At 35.6% G+C, this 27392-nt stretch overlaps 2 protein-coding genes across 4 annotated transcripts in view; one reads left to right on the top strand and one right to left on the bottom strand.

Moving 5' to 3' along the window:
- Nucleotides 1-12656, top strand: part of LOC146488565 (26S proteasome non-ATPase regulatory subunit 3-like) — a 31132-nt gene extending 18476 nt beyond the window's left edge. Inside the window, exons 6-16 of the mRNA XM_085118460.1 lie at nucleotides 90-144; nucleotides 1245-1301; nucleotides 2330-2408; nucleotides 4533-4636; nucleotides 6743-6857; nucleotides 9547-9640; nucleotides 9750-9879; nucleotides 10105-10167; nucleotides 10685-10777; nucleotides 11717-11767; nucleotides 12512-12656. Of these exons, the coding sequence (XP_084974586.1) occupies nucleotides 90-144; nucleotides 1245-1301; nucleotides 2330-2408; nucleotides 4533-4636; nucleotides 6743-6857; nucleotides 9547-9640; nucleotides 9750-9879; nucleotides 10105-10167; nucleotides 10685-10777; nucleotides 11717-11767; nucleotides 12512-12586 (916 nt within the window). The 3' untranslated portion in view covers nucleotides 12587-12656. The remainder of the gene's footprint in view (nucleotides 1-89; nucleotides 145-1244; nucleotides 1302-2329; nucleotides 2409-4532; nucleotides 4637-6742; nucleotides 6858-9546; nucleotides 9641-9749; nucleotides 9880-10104; nucleotides 10168-10684; nucleotides 10778-11716; nucleotides 11768-12511) is intronic.
- A 730-nt stretch (nucleotides 12657-13386) lies between these two features.
- On the bottom strand, nucleotides 13387-25803 carry LOC146488566 (HSPB1-associated protein 1-like). Of its 3 annotated transcripts, none has more exons than XM_085118480.1 (6): nucleotides 25404-25803; nucleotides 21565-21817; nucleotides 20346-20447; nucleotides 19318-19365; nucleotides 18675-18734; nucleotides 13387-15236 (listed from the first exon to the last, which is right to left on the bottom strand). In XM_085118480.1, exons 1-6 carry the CDS (start codon nucleotides 25772-25774, stop codon nucleotides 14781-14783), a joined length of 1290 nt encoding a protein of 429 aa, XP_084974606.1. In that variant the 5' UTR covers nucleotides 25775-25803; the 3' UTR covers nucleotides 13387-14780. The 3 variants fall into 3 exon arrangements, with proteins under 3 accessions (XP_084974606.1, XP_084974597.1, XP_084974604.1); XM_085118471.1 differs by having other exon boundaries at nucleotides 21565-21925; XM_085118478.1 differs by lacking the exon at nucleotides 19318-19365 and having other exon boundaries at nucleotides 21565-21925.
- Between the last annotated feature and the right edge of the window lie 1589 nt (nucleotides 25804-27392).

Raw genomic sequence — 27392 nt, forward strand, 5'->3', positions numbered from 1 at the left:
CCGTGACAGTGCCCCTGTAATGTATCAGTCGTAATAATATATTTATTTAATTAATAGATTGAAACTTTTTGAATTTGTTTATTTTGCAGTTTTCTACTTGCCAGACTCAGAACAGCTACCCTTCGACATGATGATGAAGGACAGGCAAGTCCTATAAGATAAAACTATTATACTATTAATTAACAATTATTCACCGAAGTGGAGGTGAATAATTGTTTTAGTATATACCAAGTGAATTACTAGCGGACCAAAAAATTATTTTATTTCTAACAATATACCGACAAATGGTATGAAATTTAAAATCTTGTGCGCCACTCTGTAAGTGATTTCTTATTTAAGAAAGTTCCGTCTCGCTTTCTTGCAGACAAATAAAACTTTTGGAGACACTTGTTTAGCTCCTACAGTGCCATTTCTTCAATTTTTCTGTGAAATTCGTCTTGTTGTTGAAACCATGCTGAAAAATATTAGATTTTTTATTGTTTTCATTTTAATTTTGGTGCTCGGCAGTTTTCGTAGACAAGGGATTGTATTTTCATTTTTTGCCTTAAAATGTGAGGTTGAAAAGATTAAATAACTTACCATTTAATGCTGTCAAACCAAACTTTGTGCCCATTTATGTATTTTTTTTAACACCCGCCTGGTTTATTGAAATAATTTCCTCTTAAGTAAGTGTGGCGACACGGGAAGCCATCTTGTTTCTCTTCGGCTGCTAGGAGGTGAATATCAGCGCGCGCAAAAAGTACTATTCACTTGTGTGGTATACACTAATTAAAAATATTACATTTGACTAGTTTATTGAAGACAGACTGGAAATATCATAATTATATTAACTTAATATACTAACAGCAATGATGACAACCTACAAATAATCTCTTACTGGAGGATAACTACATAATGGAAACAGTTATTTAAAAAATTGTTGCTGTGATTATGGACAACTGTCTACTAAAATAATACTGTTATTAACAATGCCTAGACTTAATGGGTCATTTATTAAAGACGGTTTACATGGTGTTTAAAAAAACCACGTTCTAAGCCATTTTCAATTTTTCCAACAGTCATATCTAAACATTGTCTGCTGCTGATGGTTATAAGAAGACTTGCATGCCAGACTAGAAAACTATTTATCTACTTAAAAGAAACCACTTATGAACCGATTTGAGGCCCAGTGATTGTCTTAAGCCAGAGATTAAGTTAGACTCTGTTTAAATAACTGGCCCAATGTTTGCATTTATTTCTTGTAGGCCATTCTGTTGAATCTTCTCCTGAGAAACTACCTTCATTTTAATCTGTATGACCAGGTAAGACGTCAAGTCAATAAACACAGGCATAAAAGGTGTGCATGAATTGTTCAATTGTGGTGGCCTATGAATTGAATTCTAAACAATTCATGTTTAATGTATTTTGAAAAGCGGAAGCTCCTATCTGGAGATAGCAAGATAGCAGTCTTTAGTTAGCAATTTTGCCATTGTGCTCCATCTAGTGCTTGGATTAACCAGATGCTAGGGTGAACAGAAGCCTGTGATATGATTCAGCATTTGATGACTGCTTATAAGTTTGATTTACTGTTGTTCTTAGCCATTTTGTTCCATTTCAAGCTCCCTTAAAGCATAATTACAGCTGGTGACAGTTTGCGCTCCATCTTCATGAATGTTTTTACAGTCAATCCACGTCACATGTGACCAGTATTTTTGAAATTTGAACAGTTTTGAAATTTACATGTCAGTTTTGAACATTGCCAACGAGATTTCAGAGTTACCATTGATAGAAATTTCCCTAGTTTATTGACGGTATAAAGTTATGAATTTTTCTTTACATTAATTACAGCATTAAGTATTTCAAGTAAGTATTTCAGCATTAATTATTTCCAAGTATTTTGAATCTTGTTTTTCTGTTTTTGTTTTTTTTGTTAATGCATCTTTTTTGGAAAGATTTCCCGAGAAATGTTCAACATTTTATTCATTCTCGGAAATACTGGTCACACGTGACATGAATTGACTAACACTCAAATTTCTATAGACTATCAGAGTTTTGGTTGTGTGAAAAAGAAAAAAATTGAACTTCTCCCAGCTCGAACATGATTTTGGAGTATAGAAATGCTTGGTTGTAAAACCACATGCTGTGGCAAAACGCTTACTTAAAATATGGAAAAGCGTGATCATTTCTTCAAGGAGGATTATTAAGAGGGTTTGATGCTGTTGTCAGTCATGCATATATTGAGTGCTTGGCAAGTTTGCTCTCCTAAAGTTGCTGCATGTAAGTGTGTGTAAGTTCTCCATGCACGTATATGAGGTTATTCTCAAAACTTTTCTACAATAATCTTGATTAGGCAGAGAAACTGGTGTCCAAGTCTTCATTTCCAGAGGCAGCAAGTACAAATGAATGGGCAAGATTTCTTTATTATACAGGTCAGTTTACAGCAGTCTCTGCTTTTTCTGCCTAATTACATGTAAATGTAAATGAGATGTATGGGTTATGCCTCACCCTGTAAAAAGTAAAAACCTGCATTTAAGAACCTACATGTAGATTTATTTTCTCGAAGAGGAGAAGGTGCTTGGGGGGGGGGGGGGGGGGGGCGCTGATTGGTAGATATTGGATTTGGTGTTCCAACATTACTCTTCTTGTGCATGGTGTTGACAAATCAAAAATAGTGGAAAGTGGAGTTTCCATTCCTGAAGCTTGCAAGAATTTCTCGAAATAACTTAAGTTTTTTCCGGAATTAATTCCACAGCAATTGAAAGGAATCAACATTAAACAATTTTTGGTTGTTTGTCCATTGCAAAGTATTCTCGATGGGGATGTCTGCCGCTTTGTTGCTGATATTTCCGTTGGAGCGGCAAGGTCGGCCAAATTTTACCTTTTTTTTGGCTCAACCACCCCCCCCCCCCCCACAAAAAAAAAAGAAATACATGGACATAGTTCATGAAGCTTACGCCACAAATTAAAGCTTTCAAGATATATTGCCTCAATTCCGAGTGCTTCAGTACGGCATAAGCAATGATCTGCCAGTTTTTTTGGGGCATTGTTTTAGAAGAGCAATGTTTTCCTTTTGATCCGGCACTTTGATGTCTGGTTTGCTACTCAGCCACAACATCACAGCTTTCATACGGGTTGACTGTTCCAATGAAACCATATTGTCGATATTGAGAATTGCGTCCTTGTTCTCGAAGACCGGCTGTAAAATTGAGATCCTAACGATTTCCTTGCACCCCTTCTTTTCTCGATCCCCGGCCAGACTGTGTCCTGTTTTTGACAGTTTTTGTTCTGTCCAATACTTTTTGTGGCATTAACACGTTGGCAAGATTAGCTTGATCCTTGGGATGACATCTGTGACTTCAACTTCTTGGTCAATTGGCTTTTAGTGTGCTTACAATAAAGTTAAATCCTTCACTAATTTTTCTGATTTTTGTGGCACATGGTAGGCAAACTCAATTAGAGAGATTAGAGTTTTTGTTAGCAAGGATTGTTGTCTTTTGAAGCGACCTCATAACATTGTACCTTTGAGTCCTTTGAGGAACAGATTTTCTGGCGAAATGGACTTCCACAAATCCCCATAACGAACTTACTGATTGGCCAAATTCTGACAGCTAGGATAGCGGGGAGCCACAGGGAGTAAAGGCGAATCTTTGCTGACATCATTGTTTACATTTTAAATTAATTACCATACGACTTAACTCATAGAAGCCGTGGCCGTATATATGAACTAAATGCAAAAGTTAAAAGAGCTGATTAAGTTGAGCAATTTGTGCAATTTTCAGCTCTTTGCAAGCAATATTGAAGGAAATATCCGCCATCAAAAACTGCGAAATTGCTGGGTGGCAAAAAAGTTAACTTTAAAAAGTTAATTCTCTGTAAAATTTCAAGTTTTTAGAAAAGAATTTCTCTGAAACCATTCGATGTATTGGGCTCAAATTTTCAGAGAAAACTGAAACTGTTACGCCCTTTCAATATTCAGAGTTTTTATTTTATTAGCGTCATCAGATAGTGATAAGCATATGTTAATGAGGCAAAAAGTGTAAACAAAGATTTGCCTATTGGGGGCAGCATTCAAATCCCTGAGACATCGTTGCAAGCTCTCTCTCCTTCTCCCCCTCCTGCCCTTTCTCTTCCCCGAGAGCTTGCTCGCAGGCTAGTCCAACAACTATTTCAATTTGGGTGTGGTCTCTTCCCTATGTTTAAAGAGACTACATTTTGAGAAAGGACAGACCCTCTTCTCTTTCCTCTGATTTATTTTAGGTTCTTTATATCCAATACTCTTGAACAAAACTCAACCGCTTTTAACTAATTTTCCAAAATAATAAGAACCTTAAAGTTCTAGGCTCAACAGGTTCTTGTATAATGGGGGTTTAATGTGAAAATTTTAGCCTACAGGTTCTTAATCCACTAGGTTCTTATGTGCAGGGTTTTTTTTTTTTTTGTATTTCTACAAGTTCAGCTACAGTGTATGCTTTTTTAAGTCTTGTGTGACCACCCAATCGCTTACTTGTTGCTTACTGAAGTCTAAATAGGGGTTGCTTCCCTGTCCATATCAGGTATTATCAAGGCCATTCAACTGGACTACTCAGAGGCTCATAAGAATCTTCTGCAGGCAATAAGAAAGGCTCCACAACAAGCTGCATATGGATTCAAGCAAACTGTAAGTGAAGAACAAACATGACATACACACAAGGCAAGGAAAATGTCTTAGTAGGCTCAAAAATTAGAGAATCTTTTACTTGTCTTGTGTGGTTTTCTAGGTGTCTGAGTCTAATGCTCATTTGATGAATTAAAGCCTTCTTCATGATAATAGTATAGTGGAAATAATAAATTATTATTTTGCTGGTATAGTGTTATACCAACATTAAGGGGGCAATTTACCTAAATTTGAATGAAATTTAAAGAGGTTTAAAGAAGGGATAGAAGAAAGAAAATGATTTTTGGAACACCAACAGACAGTTGATACCCACACAAGAGCACTCCGGGTTGTTAGTGGACTAACTTGGTATCCGTCTATTAATTATTAAATACAAATTCTAATTTTAAAACTTCACTAAATCTTCAACATTTCTTATTTCTCTTAATGTGACCAATCCTTCTAAAAAAAAACTACTCCTCCCAAATATATCCAAAAATCACCCAAAAATTTACAAAATACCCCATAACACAGATTCACGGAATAATGATAGGGTTTTTGGATTGCTTAAAACGTGAATGAGAAATTGCCATTAAAGCCATGTCAAGTGGCAGAAAAATGGTGTTTAGGTGAATTGCCCCCTTAAGACGAACATTTTAAAGAAAATCGTTGATGTAATCGACATCAACCTAAAAGATGTAAAGAAATCCACGAGTTCAAGACTTCTGCCAGAGTTGTGAATGAAAACAGTAATTTTAGGACATTATAGGACGAAAACAAGCTTCGCACCAAAATGAGGCTGCGCCTCGTGCACATCTAAGGAAATGTGTCCCACATGGGAGCAAAAGACGCTGTCGCGTCTTATATTAATAATGTTTTCAGCATCATCAGGTTTTCGGAGCTCCCTCGACGAGTGGACCGGTGAGGATGGGACTCTGCAGAGACTCTGCGCCCAGTAACTCTACCCCAATGAGGGGGGTAGGGGGGAGCAGAGACGGGGGAGCATTTTGCTCAAATTATTTTTCATTTTTTTTATTGTTATATTAACATGTTAAAAGGCGCGTTTTAACTCGCATCCACTTCACATGGATGTATCTGGCACTGTAAATTTGATGTAAATGTTTAGAAAGCTATGTTCTTGTCCCCCTTTAAGGGGGCAATTAACCTAAATTTGAATGAAATTTAAAGAGGTTTTAAGAAGGGATAGAAGAAAGAAAATGATTTTTGGAACACCAACAGACAGTTGATACCCACGCAAGAGCACTCCGGGTTGTTAGTGGACTAACTTGGTATCCGTCTATTAATTATTTAATACAAATTCTAATTTTAAAACTTCACTAAATCTTCAACATTTCTTATTTCTCTTAATTTAACCAATCCTTTTAAAAAAAAACTACTCCAAGTATATCCAAAAATCACCCAAAAATTTACAAAATACCCCACAACATAGATTCACGGGATAATGATAGGGTTTTTGGATTGCTTGAAACGTGAATGAGAAATTGCCATTAAAGCCATGTCAAGTGGCAGAAGAATGGCGTTTAGGTGAATTGCCCCCTTCAATAGTCAACCCCAAACTGGTAATGATGACTAAACAAGCTCAGTTTGGAAGGATTGTTTTGCATTTTTTGTCAAGAAAACAATACAAGAGACATATAAACAAATGAAGATCAGTTGTGTGAAATGAAAGCTAATAACTTTTTACAGACAGTATGATCTGCCAAAGGTCATGTTCTGTTCACTTCAAAGAAATAACATCCATTTATCAGTGGTTTCACTGGAAAATTCACTGCGATGATCACTTCTCACTTTCGGTTTCACCAATTATAGATAATGAAAATTGACAAAGCTACTCTACTTAAAAAGCAAAGAAAATAAAGTTATATTGTGCATGAAAAAATGGTAAGTTTACATTCATTAATTTTGGTAATACTGCTGTCTGAACCTTGGGAAAGCTATAACTGAGTTGGCTTGTGTATTCAACATACTAAAACATTGGTTTCCCCCTAAAAAAAAATATAGAAAACTCTTCACTGCATCATATTGTGCCCTAAATGGAAATTGCAGATCAGGTATATGCTGAGTTGATAAAATTGAGCCATTTGTAATCTTCTTCATTTAATGGTACAGGCACAAAAGTTTGCCATTGTTGTCCAACTGCTTCTTGGTGAAATACCAGACAGAGCAACTTTCAGAGAACCATTCCTAAGAAAAACACTGGTACCTTACTTCCAGCTTACACAAGGTTGGTGTACACTTTGTTATAACAGCTGTGTATGTTTGAAGGTTGCAAATGTTTTGCTTTACAATTTAGCTACTAGAAGTGTGGATTTGTAGTATTCTGTTTTCTACAAAATGTGATATTCAGTTATATACCTAAATAAGAGTGATAAAAGGTTAGAGTTCTGGGATTTGAGAACAAATGAGGTCCCGGAAATAAGGAAAAATGGAGTTTACTGTGTATTTCTATTCATACAGTGTACATTTTAAGAAAATTAATCGTAGAGGAGTTGAGTGAAAATGGAACAATATTTCTAAATTATAAATTAGAACTTAACGTAACAGCAGGAGAAAACTAGGCACCACAAGCCTTGCAGGTTTCAAAGATAACAATGTCAGGCCGTGACTGTACCCTAAACCAGCTAAACCTGAACGGGACTGACACACGGTTACTTCAAAATAAATTCAATGTTTTGGACTACAATACTGTTTGTTTTGACCTGTCACGTCTTGACAAACATAGTTTGAGTAATCAAGGGTAGAATTATATAGAAAATGACCTGAAAGGAAACGAAAATTGCTTTGAGTTAGTGGGAAGTTCAAGTTATTGAGGGTTTAAGTTACCTAGCTAGGGTAAAATTACAGTAAATTAATGTATGATGGAAATCCAGGGGAAATTGATTTTGGTTCGAGTACATGTAAGTGCGAGGTTCAGGTTGGCGATGGTTTGAGTTATCAGCAGTGGACTGCACAATTCATTTACAGTGATCTTGCAGGAAAGATTGAGGCCTCTGCAATAATAATTATAATATTGTTATCATTTTTTGAACTTACAACCTTGACAAATGTGGATGCCAACTATACTCTAAGCAGGTGAAGAGCAAAACTTCTACCCATGGCTTATCACACGTTATATATGACACTAGGTGCTCAATCACACTAATTACACCAGTTGTTAAATACTAATTGCTAATCATAACTATTACTAACTGCTTATAGAATATGATATATACAGTAAAGGGTAGCATTTTAAACAAACCAGATTAAGCAACTGAGTTTTATCTCAAGTTCACATGTAAGTATAGTTTACCTAGTGCATCTAAATTTAACATTTCCACACTTACTGCAGCTATCAAAGCCAGTCAAGCAGAGGTTTGTGTCATGGCATCAAAGGTCATTTCTTCCCTTGTCAGAGTGCATGAAGTGTTGAGCTCATGATGTGCACTTTGGGTGGGAAGAGACAGAAAATGTTGTGTCATATGAAGTTAAGGCAGGACAGTGTTTTCTTTGTCTGCCTTGTTCATTGATCCACACAGCTAATTACAGCACTGTTTAATGCTGTTAAACACACCTTGCCATTGTCACACTTACTAGCTCTTGATTAGTTTTCAGCATGTTTGACTTTGATGTTGGTTTTGAGTTGGTTTAATTTGCCTCCCAGTTGATTCATGGAAACCTAACTGTCTGCAAGTATTCAGGTGTTTCACTTTCTTATGCCTTGCATTGTGACTGACTATGCAAGTAATAAAAAAAACACAAAGACATGACAAGAAAGTTGTCGATAGCATACATGTGTAAAATGGAAAACTGTTTTGAATGGGAATTGGGTGGTGCCTTTGCAAATACAAATGCATTGCTCAGACAATTACAGCCAATGAAAACTTGAGTTTCTTTTAATTACATAATTGAAATATTTATTAGTTTCTTGATTATATTTTTTTGTATTCCTCCATAAAAATAGGGGTTACTATTAGTAGGTAGGTAGGTCTAGCCTGGATTGTAAAGCAGGCTTCAGTCAAGAGTTGCCAAACTGATTTTACCAGTTGAAAGTACAGGTGTAATCACTTTTGCCAGTCACAGTGGCAGCAGTGCAGTAAACCCAGGGCTATTAATAGCAGCCAGCTACCAACTACAGTCGTGAACAAAATGGTTAAGAAGCTTTTAGTTGATCTCCAAATTATACAGCTACAATGATACGTGAACAACACAGCCCTCCTCCCCCTCATACTCTGCCACTGAAAAAAAGGTTGGGTCATTGCCCGGCCTTCGAAGCAACATTGAGTTACAGTTAGGGGGAGGGAGGAGTGAAGGTTTGGTACTCTCCAGGCAGTGTTTTCTTTAAGGTAGATTGAAATATGTGCGCAAAATTCGCAGTTTTCGTAACAAGTTTTGTCCACGATTGTAATAATGTCTATAACTAGAAGGAAGGTGACCAGCTGATCAGACTTTTAAAATGGCTCAAAGAAGATAGGCATCCGTGAATGAGTTGAGTTAAAAGACTGGCTACTCATGTCTGTTTGGAATTGGTATGAACCCAAGGAAACATGAGACACAAAGATTGAAAAGCAGAGTTATTGGCAAATTCTACAACACATATCATACTTTTAGTTGGTTAAACATCTTGAATCCTTTTACTGTGGCCTATTTACCTTTACTTAGCAACATTACTCTGCTGATCAACCATACATTCATTTCTACCTCCCACCAATATAAATATTAATGCAGCACCACAGTTTCTTTGGAAACTAATCCCCTTATCCATTTTTTGTAAATGAAAAGAGATCATAGTGTGAAAAGGAAAAACCAAAGCATTAACTAGTACTTTAATTTCTTTTGGCAATCAACTGAAACTCCTTCATAATTATGTTATCATGACATGATGATGTCAATGAAGTTTACCATAATGTATGTTATTACTTCCTTTCTGTCAACAGCTGTGTTAAATGGAGATCTGAAGCAATTTAACCAAGTGATTGACAAGTTTAAGGAGAAGTTCCTTTCAGAGAAAACATACACATTGATAATCAGGTTAATGTTTTGACATTTGTGCCCATAATGAACAAGTATAGGTTTTCAGGATCGATTCTTAACTAGGGAACACTGAACACAAACTAACATTCTTAATTTTGATTTCCAGACTGCGACACAATGTCATCAAGGCGGGTGTGCGGATGATTAACTTATCCTACTCACGTATTTCACTGTCTGATATCGCACAGAAACTCCAGTTAGACAGCCCTGAAGATGCTGAGTTCATTGTTGCCAAGGTAGGGAGCATGGCAAAGAGGGAAATTTTTTCCAACACTCTGGATTAATACATGTCTGTCCTATTTCCTTTATGGTTGTTGTTTCAATTTTTTTATTAGCAATTGTTTAAAAGATTTTTAAATAAACAAATTATTAGCAAATGACATTCCATTTTAACAGTCTAACAAACAATTTTACCTAAAGACCAGTAGTTTATTTTACTATTAAAACTGTTTTACTTTTAGGCAATTCGTGATGGTGTCATTGATGCTACAATAGACCATGAAAAGGGTCATCTACAGTCCAAGGTATAGTTGGAGTATTTTACTTTACTTACACGTAACTTGAAAAATGCATAGCTTTTTCTCACTTCCTTTGTCCACCCTTGTTCTATCTGGGAGCACGGAACCATTCCATAATTCAAGAGGCCCAATTTCATGGTAATATCCACTATCATTTTGAAAATGAGGAAGATAGTGCATGAATTCTGTGTTTATATGGGAAAAAACAGGAACTTGGTGTGAAATAATTTCTACAACAAAATGATATCTGTCAAACTTTGACCTTGAGATAGTACTGGGTCAAAGATTTTTTTTCTGTTCAAATTTGAGAGATATACCTTGGTAAGAAAGTATTTAATCCCATTTTTAAATGTCCATTTTATGTCTCAATAAAAGGTTTCCAAAGACCACTGGAAAAAATTACCGACGTATGTAGAAATTACTCACAACAGGCACATGTGGGATTTGGTAGGAACATACTGTGCAGATTTTTTTAAGTAAAAAAATAATTTTATTGTTTCATTTTATTTTAATATTGTTGCAGGAAAATGTGGACATTTACTCCACTAATGAGCCTCAAGGAGCTTTCCATCAGCGAGTTAGCTTCTGTTTAGATCTGTATAATCAATCAGTCAGGGTATGTAAAATAAGTTATGGTTATCACAAATGTGACTTTCAAAATAAAGATATTATTTTCCATTCAGTTGTAGGTAAGAGAATTGTTACATACACTTGATGATGCATTAGGTACATGGCACACTTCCCACAGCATTAAAACTTTCACATAATTATATTCTGTACAATACTCATCTTTAAATTTTGTTTTGCAGCATACATTATTACTTATCATACCCTAAATCATACTTGTTTTAACTTGATTACTTGCGCTCCCTTGTAACATTGTGATGAGACACATAATAATATCAGGCATGTGTCACCTCATGGGGTAAGCTATTTTGATCCATTTTGGTCTCAAAAGGAATATATTAATTATAATAAACAATTTTGGTCTAAAATCTAAAAACAAGTATGAGGTTTAGAGGACGGACCTCTTTCTCAAAAGTCCCGGTAACTTAGCGGGCCCAATAAGAGTCTTTGGTGATAAATGTTTCTTAACAGAAGTCAATTTTAACAGAAGTCAATCTTAACAGAAGTCAATACGAAATCTTAACAGAAGTCTTAACAGAAGTCAATACGAAATTTTAAAATCTTATAATTCTATGATAACATTGGCCAAGAACCATGTCTGTAATCACTGTGTAATCGGCAAAAAAACATAAAATATAATTATCAGGTCTGGTAAATTACCGGGACTTTCAAGAAGTGAGCCCCAGGTCTGAAAATGGCTATTGAAAACTTTCAGATTTTGTCCTGAAAAATGGTCAGAAACCAGGTGGTACTCACACACACCAAAAAAATGCAACAAGTACCCCTTCTCCCCTTCCCAGGGTCCACTCCCCCCATTCCTATTACCATTACATGTTTGCTTGAAAACATAATAATTATATTTATATTCTGACTTAATTGCCAATAAATGACATTTATTTTATTTTAATATTATTTTATTTTAATCCAGGCCATGCGTTTCCCACCCAAGTCCTATAGCAAGAATTTGGAATCACTTGAGGTACTTACATAAAATAATTTATGTTCAAATTATGTCTATTTTTCTTGTACAATGTTTTGTAACTAAACCAAAACTTGTCCTTTCACATCCACTGTGAGCAGTATTTATCATCTAATAATGCTTAAATTCAGAGTAAGGGTAGAGACCGTTATGTTTATGAGAAGTGTACTCTGTGAAAACGTGATGCTATTGTGAAGGCACATTGGACTTAAGCCGTCACAGTTTATTTGGTGCATTAATTAGTACTGGGATAGAGTTATCAACAAACACGTCAACCTATGAAGGAACCAATCATAAATGTTGAAGCAAATGCAAGTATTCTAAATAGCAACAAGCACAGGAAATGCATGCAAACAAGTCACAATATCGGTTTTGGATTCAATTTTGATTGGCTGAGAAAGTGGTCAGTCATGTAACTAAAGCAATAGATGCTTGATTGAAAACCGCTGTATGCTGAGGTGTAAATTGAATTGTTATGACTGTTCTTAAGCTCAAGTGGCATGTGGCAAGCAACTCAAAATAACCCATCTGACCTTTGATTCGACAAAAGTCAATCATGAATGAATCAATGATAGACTGCCATCAGTTGTCCTTCCTCTGTTTATTGGAATGTACATGTACACGCAATGCAAATCAACAGCAAAACAAGTAGCCATTTCTTACTGCTTGGTCAATCTCCTTTTTCAACTGAACTGGGGCACCTGTTAAAGTTAAAACTGCTGCACCACTTTACATTCATTACAGGAACAACGAGAAAGAGAGAAACAAGACCTTGAACTTGCCAAAGAGATGGCTGAAGATGATGATGATTTCCCTTAAATTGTCTTCATTACTCACGGTCTCCTGTAGTTCTGTACCATTTGAATAAAATTAATTGTGTCTACTTTAACTCACTTTGTTGTTTTTTGTTGTCTATTTTGAACCTCTCATAATGGTCACAGTCTCTGATTATGGACAGTTTTCTTGATCCTAGCGAGACAGAAGTTCGACTAAATAACTCAACCACCAGTGTGTTGTGGACCCTCAGCCCTCCCGTTTATATTCTGCATTTTAGGGACAGGGTTGAGTTCAAGGCAGTGATTTAATTACAGGATAAATTATGTATGATTGGAATTGAACAATGTTTGTTCAAGTACACCACACTTGTGAATGTTGTTTTGTGATAATGTCAGTTACCAGTAAGCATCAGTATAAGCTACACAATGCCAGGTTGTTACTGGATTGTTTTGTACAATAGTTTAATAATAACGATACTTAAAAAAAAAATAAAAAAATAAAAAAAAGAGACAAGCAAAGAGTAACCTCTGATAAAACTGAATGGCATTACAGTTTCATCATGACACCATTACCAAGTGTAATGTGTAAATAAAACCATTGAAGAAATCATGAAGTGAACATCTTAGTACAAATTGAATCTGAATCAATGATAGACTGCCATCAGTTGTCCTTCCTTTGTTTGTTGGAATGCACATGTACACGCAATGCAAATCAACAGCAAAATGAGTAGCCATTTGTCACTGCCCTGTCAATCTCCTTTTTTAACTGAACTGGAGCAGCTCAACTTGAAATTTTTTGAACTTTTAAATTTTTGCATTTCAAGCACATTTATCTCAAAGCCATAACTTTTCTCATTTACTATATCAGTTATGAAATACACTCATGAGTAGCTTTAAAATGGTATATCATACATGGACATTGAGTTAGTAGTCTTGGATCTGGACAAAATGTCGTTTCGCCTTAGGTTAAGAATAATTAACAAGCTCTTTGTCAAGATCTTTTGGATAATACAATAAGTGTCTTGGAAGTGCTTTCCAACAGAATGGGGAATATTGAGTAGTGCTTGTGTTCATTGATTTATTGGTCCAAAAGCCAGTATGGGTAACAAACATACATGTACCTTTAATCTTTAACCTTGCATTGACCACACAGCTTACATTCATATTTTGAAATTTATAAACTACACATTGCTGGTAAACAATACGCAGCTTTGTTCCCAGCACTTTCTTAATCTTCTTCCTCGCATGTACAGGATGGAACGTTGTGTGTGGGGGTCTTCAGGCTTAGGTCTGTGAGTTCTTTCCACAAAATGTCAGCAGAATCCTAATCTTTGAATGGCAAGACTATTCAAACCAGAGGGGCAGGCAACAGTTGCTGATCAGATGCAACCAAAAGCCTGATGGTGGTATTGATTAACTGAGGTGGATATTTCAGCCAAGAGAACAATGCTGCCCCTCAGTGAGGCAATCACATTTTTCAGTAGGACAAACATATGGATAGATGATTTGCATGATCAAGTGTGGTTTTAAACCGGCCTTTATTGCAATTTGCATTTCAACATGACTTTGCCAATGCCAGAAAAGACCTGTTGTAGGTTTTATGTACAAATATCTGGTCTCAAGTCAAGGAGCTCTGTTTACTAGTTAACGTTGTGTACCAAAACCAAACTAAACTATTACCCACAAACTAAGAATATGTTGTTCCAGAAAATATCCATACTGGACCCACAGACCCACCACTCCCCTTGGATTTCCAGTTCAGCTTTGAACTTTCCTTTTAACATTTTAGCTTTTAAGACCCCTACCCTCTTGATTTTCAGTGGTCCTTCTTTGAGCTGGGCGTGGATATTTTCTGGAACCACACCATTACAGGTCATTGTTTCAAAGTAGCTGAGTTTCGGTGGCCTGGGTTGAAACTTTCAATCATGCATTGCACACTTGATTCTGTGCACCTAATGAACAGCAACTTTTACATTGTAATTAAAACAAATAAAGAAGTGTAACAATCCACTTTCAACAATGAAACTATTGAATTTCATGGGAATTCACTAATTAAAATTAGTTTTGGAATTTTCCTTGTTAAGGAATGTCTGACAGTTTGCACGGGATGTTACAGAACAGGCATGACTATGTGTGTGAGATGGAATTTGATATCCAAACAACTGAATTTAATATACTGATATTTAAAGTATGAAAACAAATATTTTCCAACTTAATATCAGAGTAAATTAACATGATTATAATTTATTCTCATCGTCATCATGCCTTCTTTTGCATGGAGGATGGTTCTTGATTTTCCATTCATCAGAGGGTTCACATAGTTGACCACTGCCTTGGTCAGACTCTGTAGATAATGGCGATGTTCTTTTGTGTTGTGAGCATTGTTTAACACCTAAGGATTCCAAAGGTGGGTTCCTGGTGTGAGAAATTCCAAACTTCGTGAGCATCTGAACAGTCAGTAGATCAATAACTTCTGGTGTTGTTAAGCAGTTTATAAGATCATCTGTAGACATTGCACCTTTCTGTTCATCGTTGTCTATATGTTGTCTTTCATCTAGGATAAGAGGCAGTTCTCTTTCCTCTTCAGAGCTGTGTGTGTCATGACGAAACAAGTCCTTTCTGTGTATCTTCTGTTTAACAGCACTCAGTGCTTTATGTAAGTACTCCATGTTCTGTTTGTGTGTTCCAATGTCCTACAATTAAAAATTCTAAGTTCAAAATCCCGCTTAAATTATTTTATTATGAAAGGAGAATTTGGTGGTAGTATTTTAACTGTACATTGTAAGGTTACATGGTAATTACACTGTCTTACAAAATCAAACATGGCTATAATGACATAAACAGCACATAAACAAAATGTTGCTAAACAGGCCAGGGGAACAAGACAACTTACACATTCAAAATCAAGAGATTAAGGACGGTGCCAACTTTTGTTACTGTTTATACGTTCTACGCCTCAGAATCAGTTTTCCTATGGGTGGTGCCTACGAATACAGGGATATGTGGGGAAAGCAGAACCTACCAAGTGCTCTTGGTATTTGAAAAGAAAATTTGGGGTCACCATTCATTTTTCAGAGATAATAATAAAAGCTTCAGATAATATTTGATAAAAAAAATGTCATATATTGCTTTGTATTTTAGCACTGTTTAAAATTATTGTTTACTACTTATCTTTAAAAAATGCGTGGTTTACCCCTAATTTTCTTTTTGGATTCCAATAGCCCGGGCTAAGATCTGCTTTTCCGGCATAGTAATAAACTGTGCAAAAATACCTCGCATTATATTAGTAGGCACCATCCTTAACAGGCAAATGCTTCAGAATGGAAATGATCTTTGAGATCTAACTGTGAAATATGCAATGGTTAACACAGGGCTCAAGCCATAGTTTAGAACAGCAAATCACAGGAAGCTAAACTGGTCAAAAGACCAAAATAAATGAAACAAATATTAAGGGTTTTGTTCAACAGCTTTGTCTGCCAAGCACACTGACACAACTCTTGAAACTGGCCTAAATATATAATAACTATTGATAATCCCTTACATTTCCATTTTGCTTGGTAAACCATTCCCGTGGGAAACAAATTAATTTTAGCTTATAACCAAATAACAGGAAATAAAAGAGCAGCTAAAATTGGGCCTGGTCACAGGTTACCTTGGCAGGGGTCCAAATTCTCGTTACGTACGTCCAATTAAACATGATATCTAAATTATCTTTAAGTAGTTTTAATAAAGTTTATGGGGACCATACCTCACTTTTTCAACCAGTGATTAGATAGTCTTCTAATGCCAATTGGTGTGAACTTTACAACTGCAGTTATTGATTGAAGTTTATCTTTCCAGATTGATATTTTGGCAAAATTGATGTTGCCATGATGACAGCAAACAAAAGAGCTCAAGATTATCTGACTTATAAATAAAAAATTTATTGTAAAATAATTTTACGCATCCCAGATAAGAGCTCTGAATTTGAAAATTAAAGCCACCACCAAACACCAAGAACAAAATAATTCTGTATGTTCAATTTCAAATAAATCCCTAAAACAATTCAAAAAATATATATGTCGCAATAGTGAATTTAGAATAAACCATACTTTGATGAAGTGACTTGAAAATATTGTCAATTTTATAACTTGAAGTTGCTGTTTGAGGCTACCGAAGTTTTGCTAATTTTCTCTGTTGCGATCATGAGAACAAGTTTTTTTCTTTGGGATTATTTGCATTAAATTCACTCATAATTTTTTAATTTACGCACTTTCTTAAAAAATCTCAGAAATGGCCTAAAAATAATTTATGAGATATTCACCACTTATTTTTGATGATATAAACAACTGCTTTCCAAATTTTCACCAAAATAGATTGATTTTTAGGAACATCTATTTAACATTAAAGAGGACGCTTAAGCGGATAGAAATGTTTTTGTTATAAACTCACTTTTGACGAGTTGTGGTTGCCTATAAATATATTTAAATCAGTGTGTATAATATTCTGCCGGGACTGATATATTTTATTTCACAATACCATGCTATTCTACTATATTCGGGTATTTACGCTATAAAAGTCATAGAAGAATTTTGCACACATTAATTTATCCGTATTTAAGCAAACCAAGTTGAACGTTAACTTATTTTAACAACTTAATCGCTTAACTATGTAGTCCAAGATAAAACACACAGTCTTTGGCAGTAAATGGGACTAAAGGTTGTTGGGTGCACCCTGGGCTAAAATAAAAGGGTGGCAGCAACACACCCCATAATGTGCATGCAATAAGAGTGGCAGTGACACACCCTAAACTGAGTAGTGCAATAAGGGTGGCAGAAACACAGCCTAGCAATATAGGTAATGGAATGAGGGTGGCAGCAACACACCCTAGCGACACACCCTGCACGGTAACGGACGAGGCAACGAGTGAAGCACATCCCCATCCAGGAGTGACTAAACTAAGGTGGAGTGGGGGCCCCACCCGGCTTGCTACGCGGAGGTAAAGTAGCAGGTGTGCACCCAAGCCAGTAGTCCAGCTTTATTGAATATAGGGAGGTTGTGGCGGGGAGAAAAAATAGCAAACTAATGCGTTGTACACAACTATTGGAAAATATGCATGCATGCAAAGTGAACAAAACAAAGGAGCACTTGGCTAGCATTGATAGATATAAGCATAAGTTAGTATTGATTACAGCTACTAACAATGAAGACTTGATGTAACAGAAGCTTGTATAATCAACACAAGGTCAGTTATTGATGTAATCTAAGATAAACCAGGAGCTCTTGAACCAGAGCTGAGTCATGCAATGTTCTTTATGTGCGATAGCAACATATTTGCCACCCAAGGCCAAGTAAATCATAAAGAAGAAACAATGGCTGAAGTACGCTCTAATTAATTAAGTAAACTCTATTTTACAAGTAAAATGTCCAGTAACACAAACTTTACCTATGGTTTATATGTCCCCTTGATTGTTAAATTTAAAAGTGTTCAGGAAATCAATTTTCAAAAACTAAATTGGATAAAATTGTTCACATCTTTCATGAAACAGGCATGGTGAATATCTTTAAAAAATCTATCAAGTCATTCCTGAGATTACCGGTATTTCCAAAATGAAAAAAATTGAAAAATAGCAAGAAAATTCTTAGGCAAGCAATGCCAGAGAAAAAACCCCGAATTTGCACTTTCAAGCTCGCAACAGGCAAAATCAACAAGACTTCCTGCTGTGACATCGAACAATGAATTGAGGACACATTTAGGCAATATTTTCAAGTCATTTTTTGAAAGTATTGTTTACATGTAATTTTCGTTGTTTAATATGTATTTACCATACACTATACAAACACTACTCTGGCTTGAAATGTGTTTGCAAATTATTTAAAAAGTTAACATAATTTTTTCATTGCAGTCTGTACTTTTGTTTGCTATGTCACTGCCATAGTTCATGATTTTGGTATTAGTTTTTCTAATTCAAATCCATGAGGTGCAAAATTGATGATACACTGATTTTGATTGTTTTTGTTTATCATCATCACAGCATTGACTATTCCAAAAAATAAATCCTAACAAACTTCAATCCAAAAACTGTATCGAAACACCTTTAACTGCAAATTGGTTTGTCATTTATTGATTAAATTTTGTTCATGTATCTTACCTCTGAGGGGTTGACCCATGCTAACTCATCAGCTCCTTCTTGTTTCTTCAATGCACACACCTCACAAAACAGATATATACGAATTAAATTGATTAACAGAAAGGTCAGCCATGCTGTCATGGCTGCTATCATTAGGCTGAAGACAATGTCCTGAAATTCTAAGCCTCAGATTATAAAAGAAATGATTATTAAATGTTATTAAAATACCACATTATGACATTTTAGCTGCAATTACAAACAAGGCAGTGTCCTGAGAATTCAAGGACACAACTTGACTGCAATCCATCAAAAACGTTTTCCTTATTTGAACCGTACCAGTTATAAGTAAGTTTGTTTTTACTGATACAGCATTTTTTTCAGATGTTATGCCTTCTGTGCATAATTAACTGATGACTGCATAAATATATATTTCATCTTGTAAATGGGCCAGATCATTATACACAGAGCTCTCAAAATATACTGAGTGATATTTCCTAATTAACAAAACCAATATTTCATATAAAAGTTAAGTGTTCATAACAGCATCCCATAACATTAGGCGATAGTGTTATAAGAATTAGAGAGGCTGGTGCAACTGATGAACATTCCTGCAATATAGGCTTTATGCAAGTAAGAAAACGGTGAATTGGAATTCTTTGCATACCAGTGTTCTGATTGTTGCTTCTCGAACTCTCTCAACATGGTCGCTTTCCTGTTGTAAATAATACAAGAAACCAAAGCGTGTTGAGCTCGTAATAGTAAAATTTTGTCAGTCAGTCGGTTCTTATTCACGACAAAGGACTCATAAGGCCTCCAAATGGGAACAATCTTATGCTGCCTAATTTCTAACTTCATTCTGCAACAAATGGACTGTCTGTAGCTTCTTTTCAGCTTATCTTCTCCAATTTGTTAGTACACTGGATTCAGACCTTAATTTATCTAGTAGTATGCATGTAGATTAACACAACCTCTGCTAGGATGACTCTATAACTGCCATTATTACTATTGATGTGTTATATTGGCATGATAAAATGCTTACTGCAGATATTAAAAACTAATATTCTTTGCAAATATGCACATAAAATAACCAGAATTAATACATGACCACAAATCAAATCATAAATAAATTATGGAAGCAGACCTCCTTTTCATAACAGATCTCACCCTCACACTGGCATAAATAAATTAAGGTGTAATTGTATACCCATGGAACATTACAGTACATGGCAATAGTTGACTTACTCTGGTATGGTGTGTAATGACTGATCACTTGGTAATCAGAGAGTACATAAAATAAGGAATAAGTAAGGATGAAAAAGTAAGTTATTCAAGTAGTGTAAGCTGGGTGAATAAAATCAAAACAAGGCAGGACAAACATTTCTCTGTTATTACTTTGCAAGCTCTTAAATAACATTGTTGATACATTTCAGATACATCCAATAGTACTTTGATTGTTTGAATGATTTTATTTCTTCTTTTTACCCTGCCAGCTACATGAATCTGTTGGTAATCAGTCTGGCAGACTGTTGGCCGATAGTTCACAGACAGCCAGTCAACAGATATCTAAGGGAGTTGTTCTTCAATTTAAATGAGTTTTTTTCTATCAAAATTAGCTGAAATTTACGTTATGAAGGAAAACCAGCACAGATGCTACTTATAAGGTGTAAAATTTTTAAGAGTGAAAACAGATACCAGTTCAATCCAAGTGTTGACACTGATTGATGTTTCTAATGACTCCACGTAATGCCACCATTTCTTAGGAACAAACAGAACATCACCAGGACTAAGAGTCACCTACAACACAGTAACATCTAATTAAGGCAAGTACATGTACTCATGAATGCCTTACTCTGTTAATACTTGCTTGTTTGTTCCATTTATAATAGTAGAACCATAAGGGATGTAGATATAATGAATATCAGAAAGTGATAAACCTCACCCTGAAAGCTGATGACTATCCTCTGTGGGAGGGATCATCTGCATAGGAGGCTAGCTGATGACCAGCCTTTTTTTCTTAAATTATCTAATTTTCATACTTCTCAGCCTATGAGTTACCAAAACCAAATCAATTATTGTGCAGGAATAAAATTAATATTTGTTTAAAACTGAAGTTGAATTATTAGGTGTTTATACAAAAAATTACATTCATTTGATTGATCTTTGGAATCCAACTGGAGCCTTGTAAAATAACGTAGCAATTAGGTGAAGTCATGTGATCTGTAACATAATGAGCCTGTCCCAAAATAATGTTAGGACGTCTGTCAGGCCCCCATCCCTGACTCCACCTGTATTTGTGTAAACGGTGCCTTTGAGGATGTTTGCTTTCCTGCTTTAATAATATTTTAGTAACTCTTCCTTTCAATGGATCTTAATCTGATAAAAACAAATACAAATAGAGCTACTGTCTAATGTAAGTTGCTTTTAGAGTAATGCAGCTGTACTTTGGCAAATAGAGAACAGAGCATAATCAGTTGTAAGTTAATTGCCTAAGAAAATTTGTCCAAAAAAAAGTTGGCCAGTTTTTTCAACTAAAATGCACTTCCATCCTGGCCATCTGTAGCCGGAGACACCGTTATAGCAGCTTATGTCAAAACTGGATTGTCATTTTTTTTTGTTGTTTCCATTGGTGTACATGTGATGTTTGCTATTGAAATTGTAAGTAAAAATAGATAACAGCCCCGTTTAAGTTAGAAATTACACTCTATTGCAGAGAGTGGCTAGAATAAAAAATACTGATCATCCAACATTTTTTCATACCAGACAATCTCCAAACATTTTGTTTGACAATGAAAAATGAACTTTGATGACAAATACTTGACATATCGTCTTATTTAATAGGACAAAACACTACCAAATAAAGGTGAACAATGTGCTAAATTTGGAACATTCTAAGTGTAAAATAGGAAAATACCTCGTATCGAACAACACTTGCAAAGGCAGGAAATTTTGACAGGTCTGGATTAGTAATATTTACTTGACTGAAAACACTGGATTCTTCATAAGGAATTCTTGTTGGATACAAGTTTGGCATTTCATCTGGAGGAAAAAGCGTCCATTTTTTCCTGCCATAGATCTGTGCTACTAAATTACAGCCATATGTGTCAATATGGCAAGGTGTAGATGCTTTGTCACTACCAATCCATATTGTTGATTCATCACCAGTTCTTTGAGGAAAACCAAAACAGTCCCAGTCAACAGATTGTCGTAAGTGTGGAAAATCTTTGAATAGCTCAGCCATGTATTTGTAATCTGCATAGCACCAATACTTATTTCTGAAAATCAAACAAAACTTTTAATGAGTAAATTATTAACTTTTTAGTATTCTCAATAAATTATAATTTTTAAATTGAATACAATGACTAATAATTGATAAATGTACTTTTTGTAACAATGAATCAAAAATCCTATACCACCTGCTTTTTTTACTGTTATTGTAGTTTCTCAAATCTATGTTTTTTTGGAAAAAATTCTAGCAGACCACACAACAGTGAAAAAACGTAAAGTCCTCAGTTTACAAGACATATTCACACCTTTTACTGAATTAACTATATAATACTTACTGGAAAATTATATTTGTGGGATTTTAGAAGAAAGCATATACTTCCAAAATATTGAAGATTTTAAGAGCAACAACAAATATGTATAATAATCTGACATCCTTTACAAAAAATGGGCAAACAATTTTCCTCTCCGACCTTTTATTTTATTGCTATTTTGAGTGTTATAATAATAATTATTATAATTTTCAGCCAAGTGATTAATTGCCAACAGCAACTGCACAGCTGTTTTGGCTACTCTTTATTTGTTTGTAATGTCTATAAAAATATATTATTTTGTAACTATGTCTTGTCTTATTATTGTAAAAAAAATATTTTATTAGTTTTCTAACTATAAAAACTTCCTTAAAAGGAAGGAACGTTATAACTATTCAGTAACATGCCAATCAAGGTTTAATAAATATATTGTTTAATTTAAACTGGGAGCTGGAATCAGCTGTAAAAATCCTCTGTCAGTATTCTGTTCTCTACATGTACTACAATATTATTTTTATTTGTTTCTGTTCTCTATTTTCACAACCATTAACCCTAATTTTAAAAGAGTTGTGGTTCCAATTTATCATTGGTTCAAATTCTATTTTCCTTTGCTTTTGGGTATGGTAATGTATAGTAACTAGTTTCTAGCAAAGGAAGTTAGTTTGTTGTTATTTGTTAATTGACCAATAAAGCTGGAAAACTAAATAAAATTTAACCAAGGATAAAATTGAACCACAATGATATTTACATGTAGCAAAGTTATACTGTTTAATCATTGTCAGGAAACAGTCACTCTTCTTTTCTTTCTTCCTTTCTTTCCATAAGTGAATGCTGAACAATGGTATTTAATTACTTAGAAAACACCATGTTATGAAAGCTGAGGAGGGCCTTCCAACTTCCAACTTCAGACTTGTGATTTCCAACTTAAACTATCTGCTGCATGCAAGCTTAAGACCACACATTTCAGCTGCAAGAACACCATATCTATTAAAGCCACACAGCAAGAGAGCTGAAAACAACTGCAAGAAGCCATAGCTCTTGATGTTGAGAGAAACCAATGAACAGCTTTGCAAAGACACAGAGTTATTAGACATTCATATCCGTGGTAAACAAACATTGTAATCTTTCTGCAGATTTATAGTATAAACATGAAATCAGGAGTATAGAAATCTACAGATCCTATGTCTTAACTTAACAGATACAGGTAAAACTAGTGTACATCCTTCAACTGACCATGGATGCTGAAGTATCCAAAACATGTCTTCCCAATGCAGATGTTGTCATTGTTTTGAAATGTTTATTATCCACACTACTAATACAAGAATTCATCAACACCATTGAGCACAAATGTGATGAGGCTGCTCTGCTCAATAATCAAAACTGATCAAAGGCAAAAAAACTCTCAGAAATTTACTCCAGAGAGCTATGTTCTGACGACTAAGAAAAATTATATGTTGAGCAGAATTTAACTAAAAACTTGATTGTATGTAGCAAAATAATATAAACTGGATCCAATTCAAACATTCCTCCAACTGTTTGCGTAAGTATTTTATTGTAAGTTCAATAGGTTGTCACTTGTGTTTGCTTTCAGTTCTTTTCATTTGCATATTTTCTTGTTTTGACCTTTTCTTTGATTTGAAATATTCCTGAATCCTGTTCGTTTAACTAGCATTCTGTATTCCTTGATACCAAGACTTTGTTTAAATGGAGCAGTTTTCCTATAGTGATTATCCTTGAACAAAGGAATGAGGATTCTCATTGTTTTAGTGTGAACCTAGTGGTGCTAGAATTTTCAGCTTTTTAAAGAGTTTCGTTCAAGAACCAGTCACATAATGGAACAGACATTCCATAAATTTTGTAACTGTGTTTCTTGCTTCTATTTCAGTCTTTTTGAATAGGACTAGTTTTACAATAGAATAAGAGTGTTTCCAGTTTGGTTAATTTTTGCAACAATATAAAAATTCACCGTGATTCAATTATTCCTTTTGTTGAGAAACTGTTTTGAATAGCTCTGCTAGTTATAAATATCCTGCTTATAAATTGTGTTGATTCTAGACTTGTGAAGATCAAGTTCTGGATTGACCATTGCTGTCCTTCGAAGTCCAGTTATAGCAGATCTGAAGGTACCAGGCATTTGTGATGAGATTCTGTTCCCGCAGGCTGAGCAAGTTGCCAAGCCAAGACAAGTTTCCCTGAGTTTAGTGAGTTAATTTTCCTGCTCTTATAACGTAGAAGTTACAGTTTCCCTCCCTGGCAACAGTGGAAAAATCTTTTGCCACAAAGGTACATTCAATGACCAGCCAGAGTTGTGTTTAGCTACGAAATCACCCCATTCAAGGACATCCAGAGTACAAAGTCTGAAGTCTGAAGTTTCCTCCTTGGCTTTTGTTCCATGAAGAGAATTGTGACTGAACACTGGCTTGAGTGTTGATTATTCTCTAAAGACAGGAAACCTGTCACAATGTGCAAGATTCCCATCAGACTTAACAATTATTAAAACAGTATTTGAATAACAACCTTGTTAGGTCTGAAATTAAAATTCTTGGAGACCCTTACTCACAGGGAGAACACTCAACAGACCTTTAGAGAAAAGAGGTATGGGCAGTAGTCTAGCAGGACAGTTATAAATATAGCATTTTACGAGTAGGTCCATTAGAACAAAAGTTCCTGTTGCTTACTTTTACAATGTCAACTGAGTATAACTACTATATATATGGTTTTCTTTCACCAAAATTGATAACTATTTTGGGTACAAATTTTATGAAAGGAAACACGCAGCCTGGATTGATTTATGCAAATTTAACCATAGTGGCGGCACACTGTCTTCTTGTCAACTCCTGTGAAAACCCGGGCAATATAACGCACATTTTTCTAGGAGACTTGTCGATTTTCATTCGCTGAAAGGCATTTTCCCTTCTCTGGTAGTGTTGTTGATGGTGTACTACACTCGGACAATATTTCAACGATAATTAAAATAATTAACCAGAAAGGAATCAATATAAGCTTATGTTTACACCCTAAAAGGTGCCTTGGTTGACACGTTCATTGTCAGGGCACCTGAGAGGTATAGGATAATTTGTTTGTTTGCGTTCATGTTTAAGGTCAAGATCAGCTGAGATTGGGCTTGAAATTTACTATTGTTGTTATACTGGCTCGACACACCCTAGCCACAGGACATTGTTGAAGCTCAATTTTATCACAATTAACAGATTAATACCTTTGGAAACGCGACAAACGTCCTGATTTTTCCATGCAGCCATTCAACCATTGAATAAACTCTGTAAAGTTCGCCTTTTCGAACTCACACTCTGTTTCCATGAATGCTCTTTTGTCAAAAGTTTCATTATTTTCCGACGATTTTTCGAGAGAAAAAAATCTGAACGTTGTTCGCAGTTCACCAAGTTCAGAAGCCAAAAATTCAGGCGTCCATCCAGAACACGCCCATTGCGACGCTGCACCATTAAATATTGCTGGTTCTGTGCGGTTGAAAAGATGAATTCGTAGTTTTTCAGGGTCACAAAGCAGTGATAGTCTTTCCACTTCGCAGAAGTGAGCTTTGTTTACATCAAGCCCACGTTCGTCAGCCATGTTGGAATGACGTCACGTCATGGTTGTGCCGCTGTGCAGTACCATTGTATCCAGCACCGGAAGTGTGAATGACGCAGGAAGTGGGGGTTAAGGTCGGGTGAGCGATCCTGTGTAACACACATAGCGTCACGTTTTCTCTGCCAACTGTGTTTTCGAGAATGTTTTGAACAACGCACGCAGTCACGATGACTATTTGTTGCATTTTATCACAAACAAATGAGAAACAAATACTTACTCGAGAAGGATTACAGGCATGTGAAGCATTTTTAGGACAATGCTTCGCTTTTGCCGCTCATTAAAGTCATTAATATAAACACAAGGATTTTATCATTGACAAAAATATATTAAGTGCGGTCTTAGTATTGATGGTAAAATGTCAAATATGTTAAGAACATGAAAGATTTCACAGTATAAAACAGGAAAACCTTAAAAGTACGCTGTCAGTATTCTTGGTATAAAGCACCAAAACGGGGAGAATGCGAAGCACGAGGGTTAATATGTTTATCTAGCACAAATATATCGTCTAAGATATTTCAAAACACGAGCTTTTCAGAATACTCGAATTCTCGAGATGAGAAGGCATATTAGCTTGCAGAGGTCTTAGGTTGCGAGAATCAACAAAAAGAAGGCACGTTTACTGTAAATAGCCACACCGCTGTCTACCTACGCGCGTCTTTCGTCGAGAGTTGACGGTGTCAAGAGTAGGAGCATTTAATCCGCTTTACGTCCTTGAGTTTCAGCTTCACCGCCTACATTGCCTGGACGGCTACATTAATTTTAACTTGCGTGCAGTAAACTTTTCGGTGCCTGTGGTTCAGGACTTGCTGGTCAATTCTACGCCCGACTCTGTTTAGTACACGTGCGTGTCAGTTCCTCAAGCCGGGGCTCCCACGAACGGAGGAGACTCGGCGCAAGTGGAAATATGAAAAGATTATTAAAAACTAATTCCTTGTATTAGCGTCAGTTATTAGATTAAAAGCTATATCCGACGCGTCGCGAAACTGTACAGGAGAGATTTCATTTCCCAGATGTTGACCACATAGGGACGTGACTAGCCAAGTGACTGAGCGTTGTTCTAATTCTTTACCTTTTTAAAAATATATGACCGCCATTTTCGCCTTTCAAAAACTGCCATAAATCATTTCAATCTTGTTGCTGTACAAGACACGTGAAGTTACACTTCTACCGTCGAGAGCCTATACATGTGTGGCCAGGAATACACGACAATGTAAAGGAGAAAAGAAGAACGCCAAGAAACAAAAATGAGAAAATTTGTAAAAGCGTAAAATATATCCACGGAATGTATCTGAGTTCCCTGATACTTCACTTCTGAGATACCGAGAGTAAAATTAAGATCATTATGTTTTTTTGTTATTGAGTCATGGCGGTAAGAAACAGGCCTTAGTTTTTCAACAGACCTACCGACATCTTGAAAATTCAACACAAGCCAGGTTGACGGCAAGAAATTATACATCCAGTTGTTCAAAGGGCGGATAATTTTATCCACTGGATAGTTCGCCATCCGGCAGTTAAAATGTGTGCAAGATTTTCACGATAGCCCTATTATTTGTGAATAGAGTAGAAGGATATGTCAATTTAAGAATGGGATTGTGTGGAA

Source organism: Pavona decussata, unplaced genomic scaffold (assembly GCF_977016875.1).
Source record: "Pavona decussata unplaced genomic scaffold, jaPavDecu1.1 SCAFFOLD_9, whole genome shotgun sequence".
In the NCBI taxonomy this organism is placed as follows: Eukaryota; Metazoa; Cnidaria; class Anthozoa; order Scleractinia; family Agariciidae; genus Pavona; species Pavona decussata.